Source organism: Lontra canadensis, unplaced genomic scaffold (assembly GCF_010015895.1).
Source record: "Lontra canadensis isolate GAN:19392208 unplaced genomic scaffold, GSC_riverotter_1.0 scaffold9, whole genome shotgun sequence".
NCBI lineage: Eukaryota > Metazoa > Chordata > Mammalia > Carnivora > Mustelidae > Lontra > Lontra canadensis.
In genome coordinates, this window is record NW_022631003.1 from 19075700 (window position 1) to 19099963 (window position 24264).

Sequence of the window (24264 nt, forward strand, 5' to 3'; positions counted from 1 at the left end):
ATATGTGAAAGTGGACCTTTGGTCTGGGATTTACGCCCCTCGAGGGGCTAGTTCTTCAAGTACCAACAGACCCTCCTTCTCTCGAGTCTCATTGTGGCCCATTTTGATGTAACTTGTCTGGCAGAGACTCTCTTTGTCTTGACAAAGGGCAAAGATCTTGCATGAGTTCCTGGCATAGATCCAACGACGTTCAACCCTTATTTACTCCTGGAGGCCTGCCAGAGGTTAATAAACTAACCGTCACGAGGAAACATCGCCATCACAGGGGGTGAGATAAGGATACAGAACAGTATCTCCCCCGCTTTTCCCAATTGCAGCAGACCGTTGATATGAGGAAATGATAAAGGGAAGTTTCCCCCAGAAGTAAAGATGTTATTGAAACTTCAAAGTTTATTATCTCTGAAAAACAGATCATTTTTGAGGTTCTGCCAGGGAATGGTGGAAGACATACCTGAAACATTTTGTCTCAAATCATTGATTCTTTCTGTCGTCTCAGAATAAGAAAACTAGAACGACTATAGACATAAATAAAACTAACCTCAAAGGAAACGAAGTAGTTCCTTTTAATTTAAAGCAAAAATAACTTACTTTGTCTGTTCTCATGAAAACACAAAGGTATACTTAAAGGGGCAAAGTCACCTCTCTGGAGAAAAGAATCTCTTAACTCTTTAGTGTGTTCCAGAAAAACCATTCATGTAAGGCAAACAAGGGAAGACACGGTCATGCATTTTGATAGGATTTGACTTAGCCCTTCGCCTGGCTTTCCTCTATGAGTCTATAAGTCTCCCCGCCTCCCCCAACATATCTCAGGTACTCCTTTTTGTTGCTGATTTATTTTTTTCCCTAGTGACCTCTGTCTACTTTAGAAACCAGATTCTCCCTGCTCAAAGTTGGAAGCAAAGATGGGCAATAGCCTCCCAGTCATCTCTTGCCATTTTGTCAGGTCTCTGCCAGAGTCGGCCATGTGGAAGGTGGACAGGATCCCGCGGTCCAATTAGAGAGAGAGGATTACGTTGAACCTAAAGGTAAAAGGAAGCTGTAGAGGGAAGAGAGGTCAGGTTACGATGGGGCTTATGAAAGAAGGAATGAGTTGATGTGGTGTAGGAAAGATGGGTAGAACTGAGGAGGTCAGGGGAAGAACATTCCAGGTCCCTGGAGCAGCATCAGCTTAGTGTATTTGGATGATGGTGAGGTAGTCCATCTGATGAAGGGAAGAGGCAGGAGGCGGGAGGCCAGATGAAGTCAGTGCGCTAGGCTGGTCATGGGGTGCTTAGACCCCAGTGAAAAGGCAGCAGAAATTCACTTGGTGAGTATACACTGAGCAACTCCATGCTCCAGGTATGGAAGTATGGGCTAAGGAGGTTTAGGGATAGCAGAGGTGATTTCTGGCTGGCTTTTCAAACAAAATCTCCAGGGAGTGGTGGTGGAGCCAGACTTTGAAAGCCTGGAAAGGCAACTGAAGGCAGAGGTAAGTAAAGGTGTTAAAGAAGAACTGTATCAATTAGTGTAGAGATGGAGTTCAGAGAGAAGGCCATGCAAACTCGATCCTCTGTTTAAAACACTGTACGTCATCACTCATCACCCCTGCCCAGCTTATCTGATTGCCGTTTCATATGTGACGTTCTGCTGACCTTTTCCAGGAAAGTTTTCCCTGATTTGATCCCTGCTTCCCTGACTGCCCCCTGCCTTCCTCTCCTCCACCTCTTCCCACCCCAGCCTGGGATAGGTGCTGTTCCTCTTTTATCACAGAACATACCCTAATTCTGGCATGGCTCCTCAAACACACACACACCATGTTATATGTGGTTGCTTTCTGTTCTGCGTCCCTCTCCTAGAGTAGGAAGTTATTTGGGCAAGGGCTGTGTCTTGTTAAGCTGACTTGCCTCCAGCATTTAGCACAGTGCATGGCATCTAGTTGGTGCTCAACAAATATTGATTGAATGATTACCCAACACATGGCTCCACTGAAGCCCAAGTCAAGACGTTTGAATTTTATTTTGCAGGTAGTAGGAAACCACCAGAAGGTTTTGATCAGGGGAATAATAGAATTGGAGCTCTCCCTTTGTAGCAAACCTTGGCCATCGGTGCATGGGGTGGACATAGGGTCCCTAAAAACAGGAGACCTAGTTAGAATGTTCTTGCGACAGTCCTAATTTGGAGACACTGAAATCCAGAACAAGATCAATGAGAGTAAAATAATAGGACTTCAGGGCCAGAATGCTGAGCTAAGATGAGGAGCTCATGTGGAGAAAGGGCTAAGACTCATTTTGGCCAAGGGATGCTACGGCATCCAAAAAGACATGCTCTGTTCTGCAGTTGGAATTCTGAGACCAGAGCCAGGCCAGAGCGGAGAAGAGTAGATGGGAGCATTATTCCCATTACATTGAGCTGGGAGTAAGAGAAATGTATTCTGTAGGTGATTTAATTAAGGCATCTACCAGAAAGCCATGGACAGAATTTTAAGATGATACCTGCCAGTGGTGACTGCAAGAAAACTTACCATAGAACAGGGGGATGCTGTCAGAGGGTTTGGAAACAGAGCCAAGAAAGAGTTAAGAAGACCGTCTCATGATGTGGCCACATAGCAGGGTAACGAAGGCATGATCTACCTGCCGGCATTCTCCTTAGGTAGAGACAAGGTATAGATAGAAAATCTTTTTTAGCTCTCAGATGCATATTTGCCACTATTTTTCCTGATGTGGGCTTTCTGGTTGAGCATTTGATGTCATAGATGTCCTGAGGCCCAGGTTCTCTACATGGCTCCTCCACAGGTCACAATACTTCATTGGCCCATATTTTCCTCTTCCATAAAATGGAATTTCTACCATATGGATCCTAAGCTTCCTTCTACTCTTAACAGTTCAGCCCAGCTTCAAGCATGAAACAGTGTTCAGCTTCTGTTCAACAGCACAACCTCTTAACCCATAGGTAATGAATAAATACTTTGATCTCCTTCAACCTGTATGCCCTGTAAAACTTATACTTCACCCAGTTCTTTCTGTCTTTCTTTGAATCTTTTTTACTGCCCAAGATGAATCAGCAGCAGCTTTGCACTAGTCATGGGGCTGCTGAAATAAAACAAAAGTATCTGGTTGCCCCGTCACCGTGAATGGATGTTTATAGCTTCCTCCCAGCCTTGTTTCCTGCCTGGCCTCACCCAGAATTATGCTCTCTGTATATGGAAATAACATTCTCCTCAACACAACTCATTTCAAATGTAGAGAGGAAGGAATGGGACCCAGTGAATTATAATTACCTGAAATGTTAATATGTCTTAGGTCCAAATATGGTAGCCTCTGTGAACTCCACATTCTTTGGCCAGTTTGACAAACTGCACTTATCTCATCCATTTCCAGGATATAAGTTCTCCATTTTCAACTCTATAATAAAGCAGGGAACATGCAGAATGTGCTTTAAGTAATTATATTATCTCCAAACTGAAGATCTTAAGGCTGAAGATAAATGGGATATTGTCTTTGGAATATCCTCCCTGTTAAAAGATGTAAGATGGTGAATTCATAACATTTGCAAAGCTAAAGGATAAATGTAAAGTACCTGTAACTTTATAAAATTTTACGTGTACAGGATAATTTTACCTACTCTTTGAGCTACTAAGCAGTTAGTACCTTAAATGGCCTGGGATGATTTCAATTCAAAGGGGTATTTGATTATTTGACTACTTTGAAACTTGAGAAAACACATGAATTAGGAAGGAACAGACAAATTAGTGTTGATATTAACTCTTACTTAGAGTTATCCATTATAAGACATCAAGGTGGAATGGATTTATGTGCACGTTTTATGAGAACAACAGCAACAAAACCCATAAGTTATCTTAATTTAATTCATATTAGACTATCTGTTGTTGCCAAAACATGCGAAATAAGCCTATTTTCAAAGTTCCTTCAGTTCAGTTCAACAAAAAAATGTATGATGGGTTTATTAAGTAAATCAGTCATTTAACATGCCAGAATGTAATTCTGAGAATTATTTCTTCCCTCTCCAACACATCAAAATCTTTGTTTTTGGAAATATGCTTTGCTTGTGACCTTCAAATATACTGAAATTTTCTTTCAAGGTTGAGTGAAAAATACTGATCTTTATTTTCTTAAAGTTCCTCCTTGGACCAACTTGCTTTTTCTTTTCTATTAAGCAATGGTAGGTGCACTTGCTGGGTTGAATGGCTGGGTCAACAGACTATTTTAGAATCAAGGTGCAGAATCTAAGGGGATGGGTCACAGAGGAGTGTGGGAGTTGCAGCAGGCATGACCCTTGGTTGAGGTACCCAGCATTGGCTCTTTCTTCTCCATCTGTCTGTGAATGGAGAAAAAAAAAAAAAAAAAAGGAAAGGAAGAAAAAAATGTACATACATCAGAGAAATGCTTAGATAGGTCAGTTACAGAAAGTAATTTAATTTCTTAGCACTTCGCTTTTCCCATTTGTGAAACGGTGGTGATGACCAACCCCTCTGCCGTACGGCGTGATATTATAACGTGTGAAACATAACAACGCTTCCTTTAATATGGCGCATGCTTATTTTATAATATTCCTATTTCCTCACAGGCTTATTGTTTTGTTTCTCTATAGTGTCTCTTTATGTTCCGCATCCAGCTAAAGGCAGTTGTCCTACGGTATCTCCTTCCTAACTGGTTTATTCTTGTCTTAAAGACAATATTCAGAATTTCCCACAACCAGCTCCCTTTTTCTCAGGATTTCTGTATCTCAGACACAGATATCAAGCTAAATCCCAGATACTTATTCCTAAGTAAAAGACTAGCTTATGTTTGTGGTTACAGAGGCACTCTGTATTTAACAAAAAGGCCTGTCATTTCATCAGCCTGCAAAAATGAATTGAATGGAATTTTCAGAAAATAAGGTTGAACAGAGATGGAAAACCAAGCATTTGCCCAGTGGGAGGAGGCTGTCATGGCCACCAGCAGGACCTCCCTGGGCCAGTGCCTGCCTTGACATTCTCACTGCTGAATTTATCGGAAGGACCTGAGGCCTTAGACTTCATCCTGAACATCTACCATGGGCAGAAAGGACCCAGCAGAGAGAATATGATGACAAATCTGAAACGTATCTCTCCCATGCTCGCACTGTTGGTTTTTTTTTTTTTAAACGATTTGGTCAAAAGGAAACTAAAATCTGAATAAAAACAGAAGAGAGAGAGAGAGAAGAGTGTGCAAATTTAAGAATGTGTTACTTCAGATCATCTTCACATGAGGTTATGTGCACAGTAAGTCATCACCTGAGAAATGTAAATATTAAGAATGTTAAAATTCTGCTTTCATCCTACTGAACTTGAGAAGTTAAACATTGTAAATCCCCAGGGGAGGCACCCCGGGTAGCCCTGTAGGTGATGCCGTGCATAGGTCCAGCCTTTGACAGAACAGGGAATGCATAAGAACTTTAAAAGTGATCAGACTCTTTCACTGATAATACCATTTGAAGAAAGTATCCCAAGGACACTGTCTAATGGCGGGGGAGAGATGCCCTGAGCAATCCTATTTGTAATTGTAAAAACTGGAAATGCCCAAGCCACCCACAGTATGGGACTTGCTAAAGAATCTTGGAGAATATGCTGTGGCTTAATGACTATTCATCAATAGTTACTGGTTTTACAGGGCCTTGTAGATCATGTTCGGGACCTAAAGGTTATTGTATAGACAGGTAGAAGTGTTTTAAGCAGAGATTGGCACAACAAAGGGAAAAGGTGAAGAGTGGTTGAGGGCAGTTGACTTGGCTGGCGTTCAAGAGCAATGATGGTGACCTGAAGTAAGATGGGATCATCAGGGAGAAAGGGATGATGCCAGGAGCATATAGAAGGAAGAGTCTGAGAGTCTTGGTGACTGATTAGATGTTAGATGAGAGAAATAGAGGAGTTAAGTAAACATGACTCCTGGGTTTCTGGTCTGAACAACTGGGCATTCACTGTACTAGGAAACACCATGTGGGTTGTAAAGACTTTCACACTCGACACATTAACCGTGTGGTATCTGTAGGTCATGCAAGAGGGAAGTATCTAGGAGATAACTGAAGGTTCTAGAGTTGAGAAGAAATGCCTGGCTTGAGTAGATTTAGCATGGATGGGCTAACAGAGGCCATGGGAGTAGTTGAGATTACCGGAGAGAAAGACTAGTGGGAGACCAGGGGCCTTACTGTTACAGGGTTGGAGGAGGTTGAAAGAAAACCAGGAGGGGTAGGAATGTCCCAAGCCATGGAGTGTTCTAGAAGGAGGCTGATAGTGAACACTACTGATGAACGTTGCTGAAAAGCAGAGTCCCCAAGTACTGACCATTGCCCTCTGGTTTGACCACGAGGAGGTCAGCAGTAGGAGCAGAGGGAAGTGGCAAGAATAGAGTTGGACAGCTCCTTGGCCAAGCTTGGCTGTGCTGGAACCAGAGAACCAGGAGCAGTACCTGGAGGGAAAGATGGGGACAAGAGATGTGTGTGTGTGTTTGTGTGTGTGTGTGTGTGTGTGTGTGTGTGTGTGCGCGCAGAAAACAGGAAAAACTGGACATTGTTTAAGTGCCAGAGGGAAGAATCCCGTAGAAAGAGGTTGAAGATACAATTGTGAACTAGGAGAGAAAGAGAGAGACTGAGAGAGAGAGATGGAGAGAGAGAGAGAGAGACTGAGCTAGAAATGTCTATGTGAAATGATGTCAACCGGGAAAACACTTTTTCAATACATATGAATGTGACTTCATGAAACTTGTATAGGCACTTTAAATACAAAAGTGTTGAAGCAAAGCAAATGGTTTCCAGATTTTTTGAGACACGTCTGTGAATAATTACCAGATCACAAGGGGTGCCATCTATTGAGCCCACATTATCGCAGACGTGGGTCTGGTGCTTGTTCATATCATCTCACTTGATCTTCATATCAGCCCTGCCAAGTCTGTGGTATTATTCTCGGTTGAGACAAAAGAATGTTTCACTAAGCCTGGAGTTAAGCCTCACAGAGAAAGAGTTTTTGCCTGAGGGCTTGCAGCTGACAGAGGACCCAGGGGGACCTGGGACCTCTTGCCCCAGAGCCCGGGCTCTTTCCTCAGAAGGAAAGAAACCTTAACCCCACCACCCCCTCCAAACAGCATCTGTCTGTTCTCAGTCTTCAGAGACACCAAGAACATTGATAAGACAACTTGTGGCAGGTTTGTTCAGTCTTGCAACTATCCGATGGAAATAGATCACAAATACAATAATAGAATTTCTTATTTCCCAGAGTGGATTCCTGGCTTTTCACATCGGGATCACCACTACAGAATTACACGTGTGTTTAGTCTGTGGGTTTCTGTGTTGTAGACGTGCGTGTTCATCCGTGTGCGTGTGTGTGTGTGTGTGTGCTTGCATCCGGGGGGATAGCTAGTTTTATGGGGCCTGAAGCTTATAATTTGGGGGACACGGATGGTTTTAGGGCTCTTCCCAGGAGCCTATGCGGGTGAAAGCCCTGCAACTCACTAGCTTCCCGGGAGCCCCTGCTCCGTACATGCATGTGTCAACATGAACCATGCATGTGTGCATGAAGATACAGAGAGAAACCAACAATAGGTCTTGTCCCTTAAACAGAAGCCTTGGTTCCCTTGCAACTTTTGCAGTTAGCAGTAGGTATTGCTTTTCTGGGAAGACAGAGAAGATTTACCACGAATCAAATGGGCCAAGAATTTTTTGACAAGTGCCTTTTGAATTCAAGCCAGTGGTCATCAGCTAAGTTAGATATACAGTGCTAGGGCTCATGCTCTTTATTTTCAGCGAGCAAATAAATGTAACTTATTTTTTAATCTCTTTTTTTATTCCAGAGATCTTTTTGTTAATACTACTTTTTAGATGCACTCTTCCGTGTAGGTACGAACATTTTTCAAGTGTACCCAGAGAACAGGCTGGGGGCTGGAGGGAATAGGAGGCAGTAGAGATGGGAGAGGATGGGGGAGGGGGCACGTCTTTATTTATTTAGAAAACTGTTGTAGACAAGACACATGCTCTGTGTTGTTCCAGAGCCAAGACTAGGAACTGAGGTACATGAGTTTGCAGGGGAGGCCAAGTTCCAACTCAACAGAAGAACTTTCTATCAACTAGAGCTGTCCAAAAATGGTTTGCTTGTGTTTGTGGCCGGCCGCCCATCCCTGGAAGTACTCAGCCAAAGCTACTTCTTGGCAAGGGAAGGGGAGGCAGGGGACTTCGACTGAACACAAGTTCGAGTCGCTCTAAGTAACCTCTAGATTCCTTTCTAAGATTCCAAGCTATTATCAGGCACACACTATTACTGCCAACCACACGTACCCAGGCTGTGCACCGTAAGTTGGTTTCTCCCCCATAGTACTGATGCCTTTGTAAGCCAGCCACATTCCCCAACTGAGCCCCTGGTTGCTGAGGAAACCTATGTCTGTGAATGGACTGATCCATCTATGGCCATCATTTACAGTTTTCAGATTCAATTTTTTCCTGGCTTGGAACGTGGGACCTTTTGCCCATGCTCATACCCATTAGCCAGCCATCCCAGGTGACACTTAGGAATGTTATCTCACTAGTTCTCATCCCAGGCTTATGGTTTAGGTAAGGAACTGGCAGAATTCCATTTGATTCACGCCTCCCCTGCTTTCTCTTGCACACTGAGACATGAACCTTGTCTGCCTGGCTCCCTTTGCCAGCTTTGGGATGAGAGGCAGAAGAGCGCCAGCACTGGGAGAGTCTGGAGTGGGGCTCCTATCAGCCCCTCTGTGGGCTTGCCTACCAGGCCCAGAGGAAGAGTTCAGCGGGAGGGGTGCAGAGAAGCCAGGATGGGTAGATGGCCTCAATTAACCTTTGACATTTCTGCGGGGGGAACAGAACAATGACCATGACCCAGACACTCCTTCTTTGTTCTCCCTAAGAGAATGCCTTAAGGGTCCACAGGTCTGTCCTACATGCTGTCATAATATCAATAAGAACAGTGATGGTGGCGGGGAGAGCGGAGGTCACAAAAACAGTTCCTGTTTGCTGAGTTCTTGCTGGTTGCTAAGCCCCGTGATGAGCTCATCCCTTCCTCACACGAATTCTATAACGTATATGCTGTTAACATGGCCGTTTTGTAGACCAAAGAACTGAGGCCTCCAGAGGGCAAAGGACATGCCTAAGACCCTAGTCTGACTCTAGACTCTTCCCCACTCTGCTTTATGGCCTCGCTTTCTGAATGTGCTTAGAGAAATGGAAACACAAAACAGAAGTGACCTGCCTGGACTTGACTCAGCAAACAGCGGAGCTTCCAGAGCGACCCCTGAGGAGAGGGTGGCGTGTAACATGTGCAGCAAGCACGCCTGCTCTAGGGGCTTTGCCGTACTCCCTCGTTGAACCCACACAGCAGACTTGGAAGGTAGATGCCTTTGCATTTCATAGGGAGGTTAGGGACATGTTCAAGGCCACCAGGCCCAGAGGGGCAGGGCGGCCTACATCTGCAAGTCTGTGCCTTCCCCACATCAGCCTGCCTCTCTGAGTGAGCAAAGTTGAACACCCTCACAGACACTAAATTTATATTTCCTGGCCTCCTCTTCCAAAATGGATGCACTAATTACTGGCCATTTTTTTTAGTAATACTAATCATCAGGAACACATTTTTCAGTGTTGCGTTTTCTCTTTCCGCGTACTACCGAAATAAAGCATTGCTCAAACCCACAGGATAAAACCCAGCGGGTGTGAGGCCATGTAAATTAAGGAAAGTTCAGGAAGACATTACACTACACCAAAAGAAACAAAGTGTTGATTAGGGACTTATTTTTGTAAGCGATTAAAATATGAATCATTAAAATAGGACTGTATTTCAGGCTCTATATCCTCCTCTCATCAGAGACGACATTACCATGACTACTAGGTTCAGATTAGAAGTGCTCCAAGCTTTCCCAGCTCAAAAAAATGCACTCGTGTGTGCCACGGTTCTACCTTCCCTAGAACATTCTTCCAAGTCTGGAGTGGAACCCCTCTGCATCCTCACGCCCATGTCATCATCAGGAAATGCCCAAATGACATGCTTGCCTTCAGCTCTTTAAAGTCTTTTGCTTTATTGAATCCTAATAGTAAATAGTGTCACTAAGTCATACTTAATACCACCCAAACTCGAAGGTGGAGGAAGGAACAAAGTCAAAACAAAGATACCAAGGCACCTCAGGAATCACTTAGAACAGAACATCCTTGAACTTTATTTGGTACAAGTGGTCTGCAGAAAAAAAGAAATTAATATGGAGCGTTTCTCGGGTTCAGACAGAATTTAAAAGAAAAAAATAATTTAGCAATAGCCCAAAATATGCACTTAAATTAAGTTGTTAATTAAAGTATCTGTTAAAAATGGCTAAAATTAGAGACAAAAGCCCATTATTTGGTACAATTGCTGATTGCATATCTGTATGTGGAAGGGCGTAGGGGGACAGTCAGGAAAGCCTGTGGTATTTTAAAGATTAATCACCCACCTGCATTTTTGAACTTGGATCTAAGCCAGAGGGGTGGGACAAGACCATGGCAGGTTTTTGGGGACTTTTTTGTGGTTTGAGCTTTTTTTTTTTTTTCCCCTAATTAACTACTCAGTGGACACTTTAAATACCAAATATATCAGAACAGAGGGCCCTAGCTCAGACCAGCCCCTACCAACCTCCTCAAGGGGCTGACATCTAGAGATGATTTTCTGGAAACGGTAGAGCTTTGGAACAATGGCTGTGTGTATTTTTAAAGGAGGTAAGCATCCCAGAATGTGCCAGTTCTTGAGAGGGTATCTTCAATAGTTAGCTCCTCTGACCGGACTTGTGCATTTTTTTCATCCTCATTCTCTTCCTGCCTGGGATTAGGGTGGGTTCGAAAGGCAATTTTTTTTTTTTTTTCTGTTGGAAGAGCTCTCTGAAGAACATATGAATTGCCATTGACACATTAAAAATTTTCATACTAGTGACTGCATAATCCTTCTTTAGTTAATCTGAAATGCAAGCAAAGATTGAAAAGAATATTTTTTCACAAGAATAATAGCAATAAATTGGAATCATTGAAATGTCCAGTAAAGTCTGGTGCATCCCTGTGATGGGCCCTCATTTTGCAGCCAGTGGAGCAGTTCAGTAATGTGGAGGGAAAAAGAGAGATACAAAACTAGGACAAGCCTGATTCTAACTCTAAAACCATAGATGGATGGTGGGAATAGGACTTTTTTCTCTCAGTGATAGGATTATAGGTGATTTTTGTTTTCTTTCTGGTTTTCGGCCCTTTTAAAACTTTTCTCATATATTACTTGCACAGTTTCAAGAGTCCAGTGAAAAAAACAATCACGTGGCTCCAATCCTCTGAGTGTCCCCCGTGTGCTCAGGGGGCTGGGTAGCACGCGGACCTGGCTCGCCATACGTCTTCAGTCCAGCACCACCCAGAGAGTCGAAGCTCAGTCTGTTCACTGAAATATTCCCATTGCTCTAATTCTCTTTCCTTTTTCTTTCCAGGTGATGTGCTCTATGAACTCCTTCAGCATATTCTGAAGCAGAGAAAACCTCGCATTCTTTTCTCACCATTCTTCCATCCTGGAAACTCTATACACACACAACCAGAAGTCATCCTGCATCAAAACCACGAAGAAGGTACCAGAGGAGGCTTTCCTTTCCTTGCGCGAGGTTTAGACAATCCAAGGGATGCTGTTGTTTATTTGATAAGTTGTTCTTATCCATGTGATTCATTTGTCCTTGAACCCACATGTGTTGAGTGCTCACTGTATAGAAGACACCGAGGGAAACGCCGGGATGGAAGAGAGGGACTCTTGGTTCTCTGCTTGTCCTAAAGAAATGAGCTACAAGGATGAGTATCAGAGCATAGGTGTAAGAGTCAGTGGGAGGGGAAATTGATCCCGGCCCAGGCATCAGGGTCAGCCTCATGAAGCAGGCGGTTCTGGAGGCTTCCTTGCTGGCCCCGCAGAGTTCTGGTAAGCAAGGATGAAGTGGGGAGCCCTCCAAACAGAGAGAACAGGTAGGATGGAGTGAGTCCCTGAAGTAAGAGAGGCCTCAGATGAATTGGGTTATAAGGCTTATCCCCACACCCCCCCCCCCCCCGCAACATTTGTTCTGGAAACTGTCAAACAAGAGAGATTTCTCCCAAATAGATAGAATGAAATAAATAAACCCCTGTGAGCCATTACCCCATTTCAACAGTGATCAACATTTTGCTTTTGCAGAGCTAGTCCAAGCCAGTTATATTGGACCCAGAATGGAGAGGGCTTTGATGAAGGACAGTAATGGGGGAGGGGGGGTGTCTTTGAAAATTTGTGAGTAGAGCGTAATAAAAGCTGGGGGAGCAAGACAGACTCAAAGCCTATGAACTCTGGTGGACCAGGGGTTCCTGCTTCATGCACCGAAGGCGGTTTCTTACAATGTGCTCAGCCTAGGTGCCTACTTCAGATGTGCCTGGTAAGTCCCGGCAGTCCTAAAGGCACCGGTAGGAAACAGAAAGAAAAGACCAGACTTGAACAGTGCCTCTGGACATCATTCCAAAGCATGTGTTTGGGTGCAGATCTAGCTTCTTAACATCTTACTTGGTTCAGCGATGCCTCGTGCCTCCGAGAAGCATGATGATCACTTGTGTGCTGGTGGGTTAGACAACAGACCTGGGGACACAGAGTAACACTTTTTAATGTGTCCTTTCTCTTAGGACTGGATTTCTCGGGGCCTCCAAGCCTGGTTCCTTGGGGTGTTTCCTTAGATTGATTGCGCCTCCTCAAGAACAGGGCCCATATTTTTGTTTTGTTTTGTGGTTGGCAAATTAAAAAATGAGAAGTTATTTGTTTTCTTAATTAACATTTCACAAAAGAGAGCCTGACTCCAGGCGACCGACTGCCATCCCTTCCTTGTGCCAAGTGGCTCACAGCAGGCCCCCTTGCTTTCGTGAGGGAGAATAAAGGAATAAAGGAGTAGCTCTTGCCTGCTCCCTGCCTGTTTTCTCTCATCCTTTCTTCCCCCAGCTTTACCCTTGCTTAATTTAGCAGCTGCCTCCCCTTCCCACCACCCCGCAATTCGGTTTCTCTGTTCTTTTACTCTTCCTGCCATGTACATTTCCGGCTTGCATAATAGCCAACATCTATGCCAGAAAAGAGGAGGTGAGTTTACTGAAGCTTGACATTAAGGCAAGAATCATACTACGTAGCTTGCCTCCTTGGATACAAAAGGTGTGTGATGGGCTTTTTTTTTTTTTTTTCTTGTCCTCCCGTCTCTCTCTCCTGTACTCATTATTTAAAAAAAAAAAAAAAAATCCCATTTGGAATTCCTATTCCTCTTTTTATTCCCAAATGCATTTGGAAGCTTACAGTCTCTCACCACACATGCTTCGCCTTGAATTGACTCAGAAGTAGGTGTTTGTTGGTGTTCTCGTTTATAGGAGCTAATCAATAGAGAAAGCCGGGCTGATTCTCAGAGCTACCCTCAGACCAAGTAAATACAGATGTGCTGCTTCGTGGGCCATAACGAGCTATGTATGCTCTCGAGCATTAGGATGTCAGTGGCGGTGACTCCATAGGTAAAAGGATGACGCTAATGAGGCCAAGGTCAAGGGCTTCATCACCCTGGGGACCAGTGAGCTTGGCCTCAGAGCCGGCTCTTAAAAGTAGCGTGTTCTCAGAGACCATTCCTTAAAGCCATCAGCCAGGACTCAAGACCGGAGGGTCCATGCCTGTTTAGACACGGCGCATTCTCTCAGGTGAGCAGGTGGACATGTGAGAAAGGAAGTTTAGGTCTTTGTCGGAAGGTATCAGCTGAGAAGAGCTGTGCGGGGCACGGAGGTGATATGCACAGGCCACCTGTCACCCGACTACCGGGGATGACAAGGGGACCCTTCAGAGAGGAGAATCAGCCAGTACGAGGTCCCTACCTCCAAAAACCTCCTACCTCATTCCTTTTTCTCCACACACACACACACAAAAAAAAACTATCCAGCTCAACATGACCGGTCTGTAGAATTAATGCCACCACACTTCCTTGTGAATGGTAGAACACTAATATGGACATTTGTGAACATACAGAAAGATCCTGGAAAAAAAAAATCTGTAAAGTGAGATTATACATATTGAATAGTCTGTCCCTTGGGGTGTGTTCCACATCACTGGGGGCACAGTCCTTTGAAAAAGTGTGTTGCCATTGACCTGACACAGAGCTAATATGACAGGAAGGAGAGCAGGAACATTCCAGAGGAGAGCAGACGTGGCCCCTCAGCGGCCTGGCACAGTGAGGCACGCAGAGGGACGTGCAAAGACAAAGCCTCATTTACCCCCTCCCCGCGACTGCCCCTCATCACGGCCGCCGACTTAACCGGTTCAGACATTCATCATTTCACAACGGTAATTGAGATCACAGTCCAAACATATCTTGTTGAATCTAGCAGCAGTTCCCCACACAGCCCCTGAGAGTGCCTGACATTGAAATCTCTCCGTCCTCCCAGGCAGCCGTGTGGCAGTGCCCGGAGCCAGGAAGTGGCTTCAAGGCTCCCCTCCAGACTCTGAAGGGTGAGGTAGGCTATCCCATGAAAGCCAGTTACCTTTTATTTTGTAAACAATTGTTAATCTCTGTGTTGTACAGGATTCTGAAAACGTGTGGTGCCTGGGGTGAAGCTCCACTTAAACCTCCACTGACCGCCCAGGTTTAAGAGAACCAGCATGGGCACCCTCTTCCTTAACTGACTTTTGAGAATAGAGTGCAGTATTCTACAAGGAAGGCAGCCTTGTAATCTCTCACCCATACCGAGCCACTGTGACAGGGAGACAGGATTCCTCCAGCAGGTACGCCGGGCACTAGGCACAAAGCAGGACCACCCCGGACCACCTGGCAGGCACGGTCAGCTTCGATCATATTTTTTAAAGGATGGGGTTTGGAAGTCAGGAAACCAGGCTCCAATCCTCTATTCTGCCAGAACAAAGCATAAGGGCAGACTTTCTCTTCTCTGGCCCTCAGTTTCCCCAGTTGTGAGACAGGGGTTAGACCGAATGTTCTCAGATCTCCTACACTCCCAAATCCTACATTCCCTCCAAAGTCTGGGTCTCTCTGGGTGATAGGAAGATGAATGGACCCATTCTCTACCTACCATCAGGGCCTTGGGCAATTAAAATCCAGAAAATCTAAAGTGTGTTTCGCTTAGTGTTGCTCAGAATCAGTTAAACATCTCTTCCGTCCTCCCTTGTCTCACCTTACTGGGACCTGCTGGTAATATTACCCCTTTTAGTGGTCAAACCAAGACTGGCACCATCCCTTTATCTCATGACCGAAATTCAAGTGGATTCCTTTTCTTTTATTGTTATGACTCATTTTATCTGCATAATATGAATGAGTTAAATGTTAGGTAGATAGTTTTATAGGAAGGAGATAAAACCAAGAAATGATACTGTTTCTTTCACCAAAATGAGGAGGTAAAACATCTTTAGAAATTACAGATCAGCAAATGATGATAAAATAAATATATTTTGTCACCCACAGTCATAATATCAACTACTTTTGACACCTTAGATCCTAAAACCAGTTACTTCTAGTTCCTGTAGAATAATTACAAGAAAGGTTTGGTCCCTAAGTATATATTCGATCTCTAGTAGCCCTACTGGTGTTAAAACTACTTGCATAGTGATTCCCTAAAAGCTCATTGAGCAGTACAAAATATGCTTCCAGTTGAGCTAGTCTCCAAATGGGGCCAGCTCCACAGAGTTATCCTGTCGGACTGGACAGGCTCCAGTCCGTAGAACAAAGGAACAAGAGTTGCACTGATCCTATGCTGTCATCCCAGGACCCCTGTGGGGGACCCCCTTATAATACACATCAGCTCTCTAGACCCACCCTCTAATGTGTCCTATCTAAGAGAGTGGGAGGTGATTTTTAATCACTTTCATTTGAAAATATTTACACATGCAGTGTTGTGATTGTTTCTGTAACAGTGGACACCCTTTGAAGACACATGTGTTGCTCGGGGGGAGCTCTGTCACTTGGTGGACATGGAAATCCTAAGTGATAGTGAGAACCTTCAAGCGCCAAAACAGCAGACCTCAGTTCTCTATCCAGCCATATGTGATAATGGCCCAGAGAATAGAGAAGAGTCATTTCTTTGTGGAGAGCAAGGAGGGTGCCATGCATTCTGCAATAGCCCAGGGATTTTCATCTTTGGGGTTGCTTTATTGAGGGAAATGTTTCCCCTCCACCCCCAATCCCCTCTACTGCCAAATCCAAGTGCCCAAAGACTGCTTTGGAGGAGGGAAATCTTACACAATTTTAATGAGATAATTAAAGAAGATGAGGTGTGTGGATTTGCTTTATAGGAACAAAGTAATAGCTAACATTTACGGTGTGCCAGGCCCTGTTCTAAGCTCTTAGGTGTCCAGATCACTTCATCTTCATAACTACCCTATAAAGAAGGTACTGTTGAAGTAAGTCAATCGGAGAAACACAACTATCATATGATCTCCGTGATATGAGGAAGTGGAGATGCAACATGGGGGGTTAAGGGGGTAGGAGAAGAATAAATGAAACAAGATGGGATTGGGAGGGAGACAAACCATAAGTGACTCTTAATCTCACAAAACAAACTGAAGGTTGCTGGGGGGAGGGGGGTTGGGAGAAGGGGGTGGGGTTATGGACATTGGAGAGGGTATGTGCTATGGTGAGTGCTGTGAAGTGTGTAAACCTGGCGATTCACAGACCTGTACCCCTGGGGATAAAAATACATGTTTATAAAAAATAAAAATAAAAAAAAGAAGGTACTGTTATCCCCATTTTACAGATGAGGAGACAAAAGCTAAGAGCGTCCAGATCACATAGCTACTGAGTAGCAAAACTGAGACTTAGCCCTGGGTCCACTTAGCTCTCATGCCCGTGTTCATTCCATCGCAGCAGGAATGAGTCAACCAAAATAACATTTTTGTTCATGTGTTTTGTGCAAACACCCTGAAAACAGGACAAAATACGGAGCAGTGAGTGGAATTGGGGAGATTAGGAGGCCAAGCCAGGTCCCCTGACCAGGGTGTGGTGTGGCAGATGCCAGCAAACCTGCTCATAATTTTTCTGCCTCCTGGTACTGGAACCTACAAAATCTAAACAGATGAGCAAAAAGGTCAAAGATAACTTTTTTAAAACTTTATTTATTTCAGGGGCGCCTGGGTGTCTCAGTTGGCTAAGCTACTGCCTTTGGCTTAGGTCATGGTCCCAGAGTCCTGGGATCAAGTCCCATATCAGGCTTCCCCTGCTCTGCAAGGAGCCTGCTTCTCCCTCTCCCTCTGTCTGCCACTCCCCCTGCTTGTGCTCTCTCCATCTCTCTCTCTCTCTCTGTCAAATAAATAAATAAAATTTAAAAATATATTTTATTTATTTGAGAGAGAGAGCTTGCGCAGGGGAAGAGCAGAGGGAGAGGGAGAGAGTCTCAAGCACAACTCTGTACTGAGCATGGAGCCCAACACAGGGCTCGATCTCTCAACCCCAAGATCATGACCTGAGCCGGAACAAGAGTCGGAAGTGTAAGCAACCGAGCCACCCACGTGCCCCATCATAGATAACTTTGGAGACACCAGTGTACGTCTGCCATTCATGGTGTCAAAAGCTCACGCTGATTCGGAGTGAATTAACCCACTGTGGATCTTTGAGTGCCTCTGAATGAATGGACTTAGCATGAAGAAAATCCCCCAGCCCGTGAGAAGTGTGAGTTCGGAGTCTGGCACTGGCTTCTTAGAGCAGAGGCTGTCCTCCCCTTAGGAACCGGCTGGGTGCTGGTCACTCCTTGGGAACTGGTCCTTCAGTATAGCTGCTAAAGAGGCACCAGAGTAGATAAAGTTTGGAGCTGATCCAGCCAACCTGTTACAGGTGGTTGTAAAAACTTCCCTGAATCTCCAGTCTTGCTGGGATCATATTGACAAAGTGTCAAGGAGGGGCACCTGGGTGGCTCAGTCAGTTAAGCGTCTGCTCTCGGCTCAGGTCATGATCCCAGAGTCCGGGGATCAAGTTCCGCATCAGGCTCCTTGCCCATTGGGAGCATGCTTCTCCCTCTTCCTCTGCCTGCCACTCTGTCTGCTTGTGCTCTGTCTGTCAAATAAATAAATAAATAAAATCTTAAAAAAAAAAAAAAAAAGTCAAGGAGGCCATTGGCTGGGCTTTGACATTGATGTTAGTCTTATAATGCATGATGGAACCAGAGAGCATCATGGGGGGCGGGGTGTACACGCTCACACACTCTTTGGGTTCTAATCCCCGCTCCCCCATTTACTGGATGTATGACTTTAGGCAAGTTACTTAACTTCCTTGTGTCTCAGTTTCCACCCAGAAAAGAAGGATAATATCAGTACCTATTGAATGTGATCGATACAAGAATCACGTTAATATGGAAAATGCCCTCAGAGCAATAGCTGTCACAGAGCAAGTGCTCACTAAATGTTTTTCATTACCATTATTTGGTATCTCTCACCATTGTTGGGTTGAGATTTTTTTCCTTCGTCTTGTCTTTTAAACCTAAAACAATATTGAATGGTGATTAAAGACACAAAACATTTCCCACCTTAGCCACTTTCAAGCTTACGTGCAGTTCAGGAGTGTTAAGTATATTCACGTTGTTGTGCAGTGGTTGGTTTTATTTCCTACCTCCAATCCCAGTTTTCCGAACTATTCCCATTCCCGTGACCAAGTGCACTTTGTGCAAACAGTGCATGTGTGCATCCCGGACGTCGGATGGGTCTGCTGCCTACCCACACAGTGATACCAGGACTCCTTCATGGACGAGCCAGGCCCCTCTTTTCCATTCTGTGGGAAAACACATCAAAAGTGCCCATCTCGGGCCCCAGCCCGTTTTGAAAAGGAGCAGTGTTTGTGCTTTGGTACCTCCACGGTACCTGGCGCATGGTAGGCCCTCCATGACCCCTTTGGGAGACGGGTGTCTCCTCTCACACGCAAGAACCCTAAGATTAACCTTTTGTGCCCACTTTAAATTCGGGCATTCTTGGATCTGGCTGGAGATAATGAGGTTCCAGCAGACCAAGACCAGGCCCCAGTCTTGACTTCCTGTTTCCCCAGGGCACCAGGTACCACCGCTTCCCCTCGCTCCCCCCCCACTCCCCTCTAACTCCTCCACGCCTCCCTAGGGCCTCTTCTTCCTGCTTCACTTCCTGTATTTCAGAGTCTGGGGCAGCATGACCTTTTACCCTCTGACCCTTGTCCCCGGATGCGGCATTTCATTGTGATGGGAAAGTGTGGAGGCCCTGGGGTGATGGCCAGAGCCTCTTCATCCATTAGAAGGGGGCCTCAGTGTGCTTCAGGGAGGACCCGCTCACTTTCCAGCCTCCTCTGGCTTCCTCCAGTCCCACAGAGACTGCTTTAAGGCCAGGGGCTAGCTGGCTCCTTGAAGCCAGAAGTTTCAGCGCCAGAGATCCCTAATATGCATGACTAACTCTCCCCAGGTAGCCAGGAAGTTTTCAAGAAACTTCCTGGTTCCCCTGGGGAAGTGCTCTCTGAGCCCTTTGAGATAAGGGGCCTGGGGCAGTTTGGGTTCACCTCCAGAACAGGAAGCCCTCTGTGATCTCCCTCTTTCCCCTCTCCAAGGCTCCCACTGATCTCTGCCACCCTGAGCCCCTCCTTATAAATGATTCACGAGGTTTACCCCACAGGTCTAACTGGCTCATTTGAAATTGGGCCCACTGATTTCTTCATTCAGTTCTCTTGCGCGGCCCCTGTTGAGACCGAGGCCGGGCAGACTTGCTCCTGGGCTCTCTGGCACTGAGCTGTTGGCCGAGGCTAGAACACCAGGAGGCTGACTCCCCCGCCCAGGAATACAGATTACGCCGCAGAGTCCTGCAAGTCACCCACTTTGTTGCCTTCAGCCGCTTTTTCAGCAAGTGCTTCTAAAACCAGGAGCTCACCCGGGGTTTATTGGTGACGAGCTCACACATCTGTGAACCGTAGACTGCAGACCCCGGCGCGGTTCTTCTTGGGCCCTCCAGGGAATTCAGGGACCATGGCAACTTGCTGAAGTGCATAGGCTGAATGGGCAGGCGGAGGGTCACTGGAGAGTCTCAGTGGAACCTCATGGAAATGGAGCAGGGGGCAGAGCTGGGGGGTGTATTAGTGTGCTTTGGTGGCCGTGAGGGGGTGGGGCTTAAACAGAAATGTATTGTCTCACAGTACTAGAGGCTGGAAGTCCAAGATCAAGGTAAGGGTGGGGTCAGTTCCTTCTGAGGGCTGGGAGGCAGAATCCGTTCTGGGCCTTTCTCCTAACTTCTGGTGGTTTGCTAGGCATCTTTGGTGTTCCTTGACTCGTAGATCTCTGCCTTCACCTTCACACGGCATACTCCCTGTGATGGACTCTTAATCCTTGATATCATATTACAAAATATTACATATTTTGTAATCATTGTGTGGCAAACCATTCCCCTTCCAACCATGCAGTCTATGCCTGTCTACATGTCCAAATTCTTTAAGTAAGGACACCAGTTATATTGGATGAGGGGCCCACCTGATTCTAATATGACCTTGGCTTAAGTAATGATATCTGCAATGACCCTATTTTAAATAAGGTCACATTCTGAGGTACAAGGGGGTTGGGACTTCAGCATATGGATTGAGGGGTGCGGGGTGAGGCCGGTAGCACAATTCACCCCATAACAAGTGGGGGGCAGAACCTAAGTGTGTGTAGGAAGTCTGTTCTGAACTGTAGCTGAAGGCCTGGAGCATTTAGTCTCCATAGTTCTTTATATTGTTTGTGGTTCCCACTAATCTTTTACAAATTCATGCTGGGAAGTGGTTCCTTCCAGAAGAATGTGGAACACAGTGGACTGAGGCCGATGAGTAAATTACCTGCTGGCTTGATTTGCATCTCCCCGACTAACTTCTCTTCTCACCATCCATGGCCTTAGGGAAAGCGAGGTGGTGGAAATGTGATCCTGGGAAATACGATCCTTCTTTGTGAGTTAGAAGCTTGAGCCTTTGCTCTACCCTGGAAATTTCCGACTTAAAGCCCACGACTTTAACCAAAGGCAGTTTTTGTTGGTTTGTTTTAAGTTTACTAGTTATTCATTCTTTACGACCTGATTAAATTGGGTCAAATTTTGATGACTTTAAAATAGACAAACTTTCCTAATAAGCAAAAGGAAAGAAGACAAGAAAAGGCATCCTTTTTTTGTAATCCTCACACTGAAAGCCCTAATTTATTTGGGGCTGTTTGGTGGCAAGAAAGGATTTTTTTTCGTATCTAAAAGAGGCCCACAAAGAGAAGGGTTTGGGGGTTAGAAAACACTTTCAACCAGAACGGGTTCCCTAGTAGTCCGAGGTCCTTCTCCCCACTTCTCTCCATGCCCACACTGACTACTTCACGTGTGGCTTTACCCTCCCTCTTTCTTGCGCATTTCCCTCCCATATCAAGACCTTCAGACTGAGGGCAATGTGGATAATTTCCCAGCTCTCCAGCTGGGCAATTCACCAAGAACAAACCCAGACATCAAGGCCAGACCAAAAAAATCTTCTTGTTTTAGACAGAAGACTCCTACATCTGGGGGATTTAATGCACCCACTGTCCGCTCAGTGCATTTCCTGTGTCCGGAGCTTCTCTGCCTGCCGGCTCTGGTCTCATAAGTTTCCACATGCTGTTGCCAACTTCTAATAACAGGGGCAGCAGGGTAGGAACGTCAGCGCCTACTCCGTACGTGGGCGCATGCTTTGCAAACTGAAACAAAGCCGGGAAGCTCTCATTGCAGGCCTTTCAGCCTTGACAGTGGTTGTGCCCAGACCACCAGGAGCCTGGAATTAAATACCCTTGGATCCAGTTCTCTACCATTAATGTTATCAACTTCATCAAGTACTTCCTCTTTGAGTGGTGTCTGCAGAGAAGTAAATAAATCAAGCTTCTCCAATTCCTGTTCCTGCCTGGACCCTGAGTCAAAAGTAAAATCTGAGTTGGATTATCCAGAGCACTGTCTCCCTCCTTCATTGTTCCCAAAGATCTGGGCAGGAACAGAGAGTGAAATCTCTCCAGGACGTTACATCAGTTCCTCTTTTACCCTTGGCATGAAGATCCTTCCTCTCAGAGTCCACCCCGACTTCCTAAGGCTTGCCCCGAGTGCACACCCATACCCTGAGCCTTGAAGCCCGACACATCAAAGAGAGCCTTCACGTGACCAGACTCCTGGCCAACGCCTGTGTCTGTTTTGAAATTTGTAAGACAGGAAATGGATTCAGGAAATAGGGTTTTTCAGTACATGGTCTTCATCAACCTTAAGCATTTTTAAACCTTAATAAGCTTTTAAGTGAAGGGAGGTAGTCTGTAAATGGCATTTAGAAGAAATGCACAAAACTTGAAAACACAGCTGTCTTAGGTAGTTGCTTATCATGATCATGTTCTGTGATGGAGAAGAGATAAATTCGTTTTGGGGGACAGCAGAGTTAAGGTCCATCGTAGCCATGGAGAGAAAACTTGCCCTCATCCCCAAAAGATGGTAGATCATTTCTATCATGCTCATGATCTCAGGCATTAAAATGAACTACATGGGCCTAATCAGTGATGTATCCTGTAAGCATTTATTTGCATTTGGATTTAAGTGAAGAATTTAGTACTTGTTATCCTAATCTTTATCCTTGCAAGGTTGACTGAGTTCTTTAAAAAAAAAAAAAAAAGGAAGAAAAAAAGGAAAAACACTTTTTATAGTGGAAAATATCAAACTTAGGCAAAACTCGAGGGAATTATTTAATGAGCCACCACGTAGCCATCACCAGCTTCAGTGATCAACTCATGACCAATCTTGTTTCCTCTGTGCCCATAATCTCTGCTTCACCATCACGAATTAATTTAAAGCAAATTCCAGATGTATAGTTTCATCTGTAAATATATCAGTACAGGTCTGAAAAGAGAAAGACCCTTTATAAAATCGTAATCACAAAGCCATCACATCACCTGAAAACTAACAGTTCTTTAGTATCATCAAATGTCTTATTAATGTTTACATTTTTTTCCAACTACCTCACATGTGCTTTTACAGTTTCCTTGAATCAAACAAGGGTCTATACATTGCAGATGATTGATGTGTCTCTTAATTCCCTTTCAGTCTGTGGGTCTCCATCCATATCCTTCTTGTGTACATGCTTGGGTACACTCTCACTTTCTCTCTAGCTGTTTAAAAAAGAAGTTAGCCACAATTAGTATAGCTTTTCCTGTGTACATAGTGTATCTTTTTTTCCCCCTCTGATTGCTTTCAGGATTTTCTTTTCTTTTTTTTTTTTTTTTTTGTAAGATTTATTTATTTATTTATTTGACAGAGCAAGAGAGATCACTAGTAGGCAGAGAGGCAGGCAGAGAGAGAGGGGGAAGCAGGCTCCCTGCTGAGCAGATAGCCCGATGTGGGGCTCTATCCCAGAACCCTGAGATCATGACCTGAACTGAAGGCAGAGGCTTAACCCACTGAGCCACCCAGGTGCCCCCAGGATTTTCTCTTTATCTTTGGTTTTCAGCAGTTTGTGAAGGCCTGGATGTAGCTTTTGTATTTATCCTACTTAGTATTTGCTGAGCATCTTAGATCTTTAAGTTTCCTGTTGTTGTTGTTGTTGTTGTTGTTGCTACCAAATTTGGAGAGCATTTGGTCATTATTCAGATTTGGGGTTTTTTTTGTGGGGGGTTGGTGGGGAGGGGTTGGTCCCATTCTTTCTGTTCTATCCTTCTTGGGTTCCAATTACATGTCCATTAAACCATTTAATATTGTTCCTCAAGTCACTGAGGATCTATTCGTTTATTTGTTTCTAGTTTTTATTGATGTGTCTTCAAATTTACTAACCCCTCCTTTTGTCATCTCCAATCTGCTGTTGAGTACATCCAGTCCAACCTTTCAGATATTGTGTTTTTCAGTATTAGAATCTTCTTCTTAAGTTTCTATTTCTCTTCTGACAGCCTCCATCTGTTATACCTCATTATGACCATCATTTCCTTCCAGTGATTACACTTATTTCTAATAGCTAAACCAATATCTAGGTGATCTTAGAGTCTGTTTCTGTTGACTGCATTTCCTCTTGATTATGGGTCACATTTTTCTGTTTTTTGCACATGTCCCGAGAATCCTTATTGAATACTGAACGTTATAGATGATACGTTGTAGAGACTTAGATTATGTTATATTCCTCTGAAGAATGTTGGGTTTTGCTCTAGCAGGTAAACGACTAGTAAGTCACCTTGAGTTTGTAGAGGCTTGGTCTTACATTTGGTTAGAGCAGATCTATTTCAGTTTTGCCTGTAGTCCTCAGGCAAATCCCTTCGACCTGGATGTAGTCTTTACTCCTAAGGTGTGGCTGTTCTGGGATG

At 44.8% G+C, this 24264-nt stretch overlaps 1 protein-coding gene across 3 annotated transcripts in view; it reads left to right on the forward strand.

Annotated features, from left to right (window-relative positions):
• Positions 1 to 24264, forward strand: part of ETV6 (ETS variant transcription factor 6) — a 229150-nt gene that overhangs the window by 184188 nt on the left and 20698 nt on the right. For all 3 annotated transcript variants that reach the window (XM_032855005.1, XM_032855004.1, XM_032855006.1), the window contains one exon: positions 11442 to 11576. In XM_032855005.1, coding sequence (XP_032710896.1) covers positions 11442 to 11576 — 135 coding nt within the window. The remainder of the gene's footprint in view (positions 1 to 11441; positions 11577 to 24264) is intronic.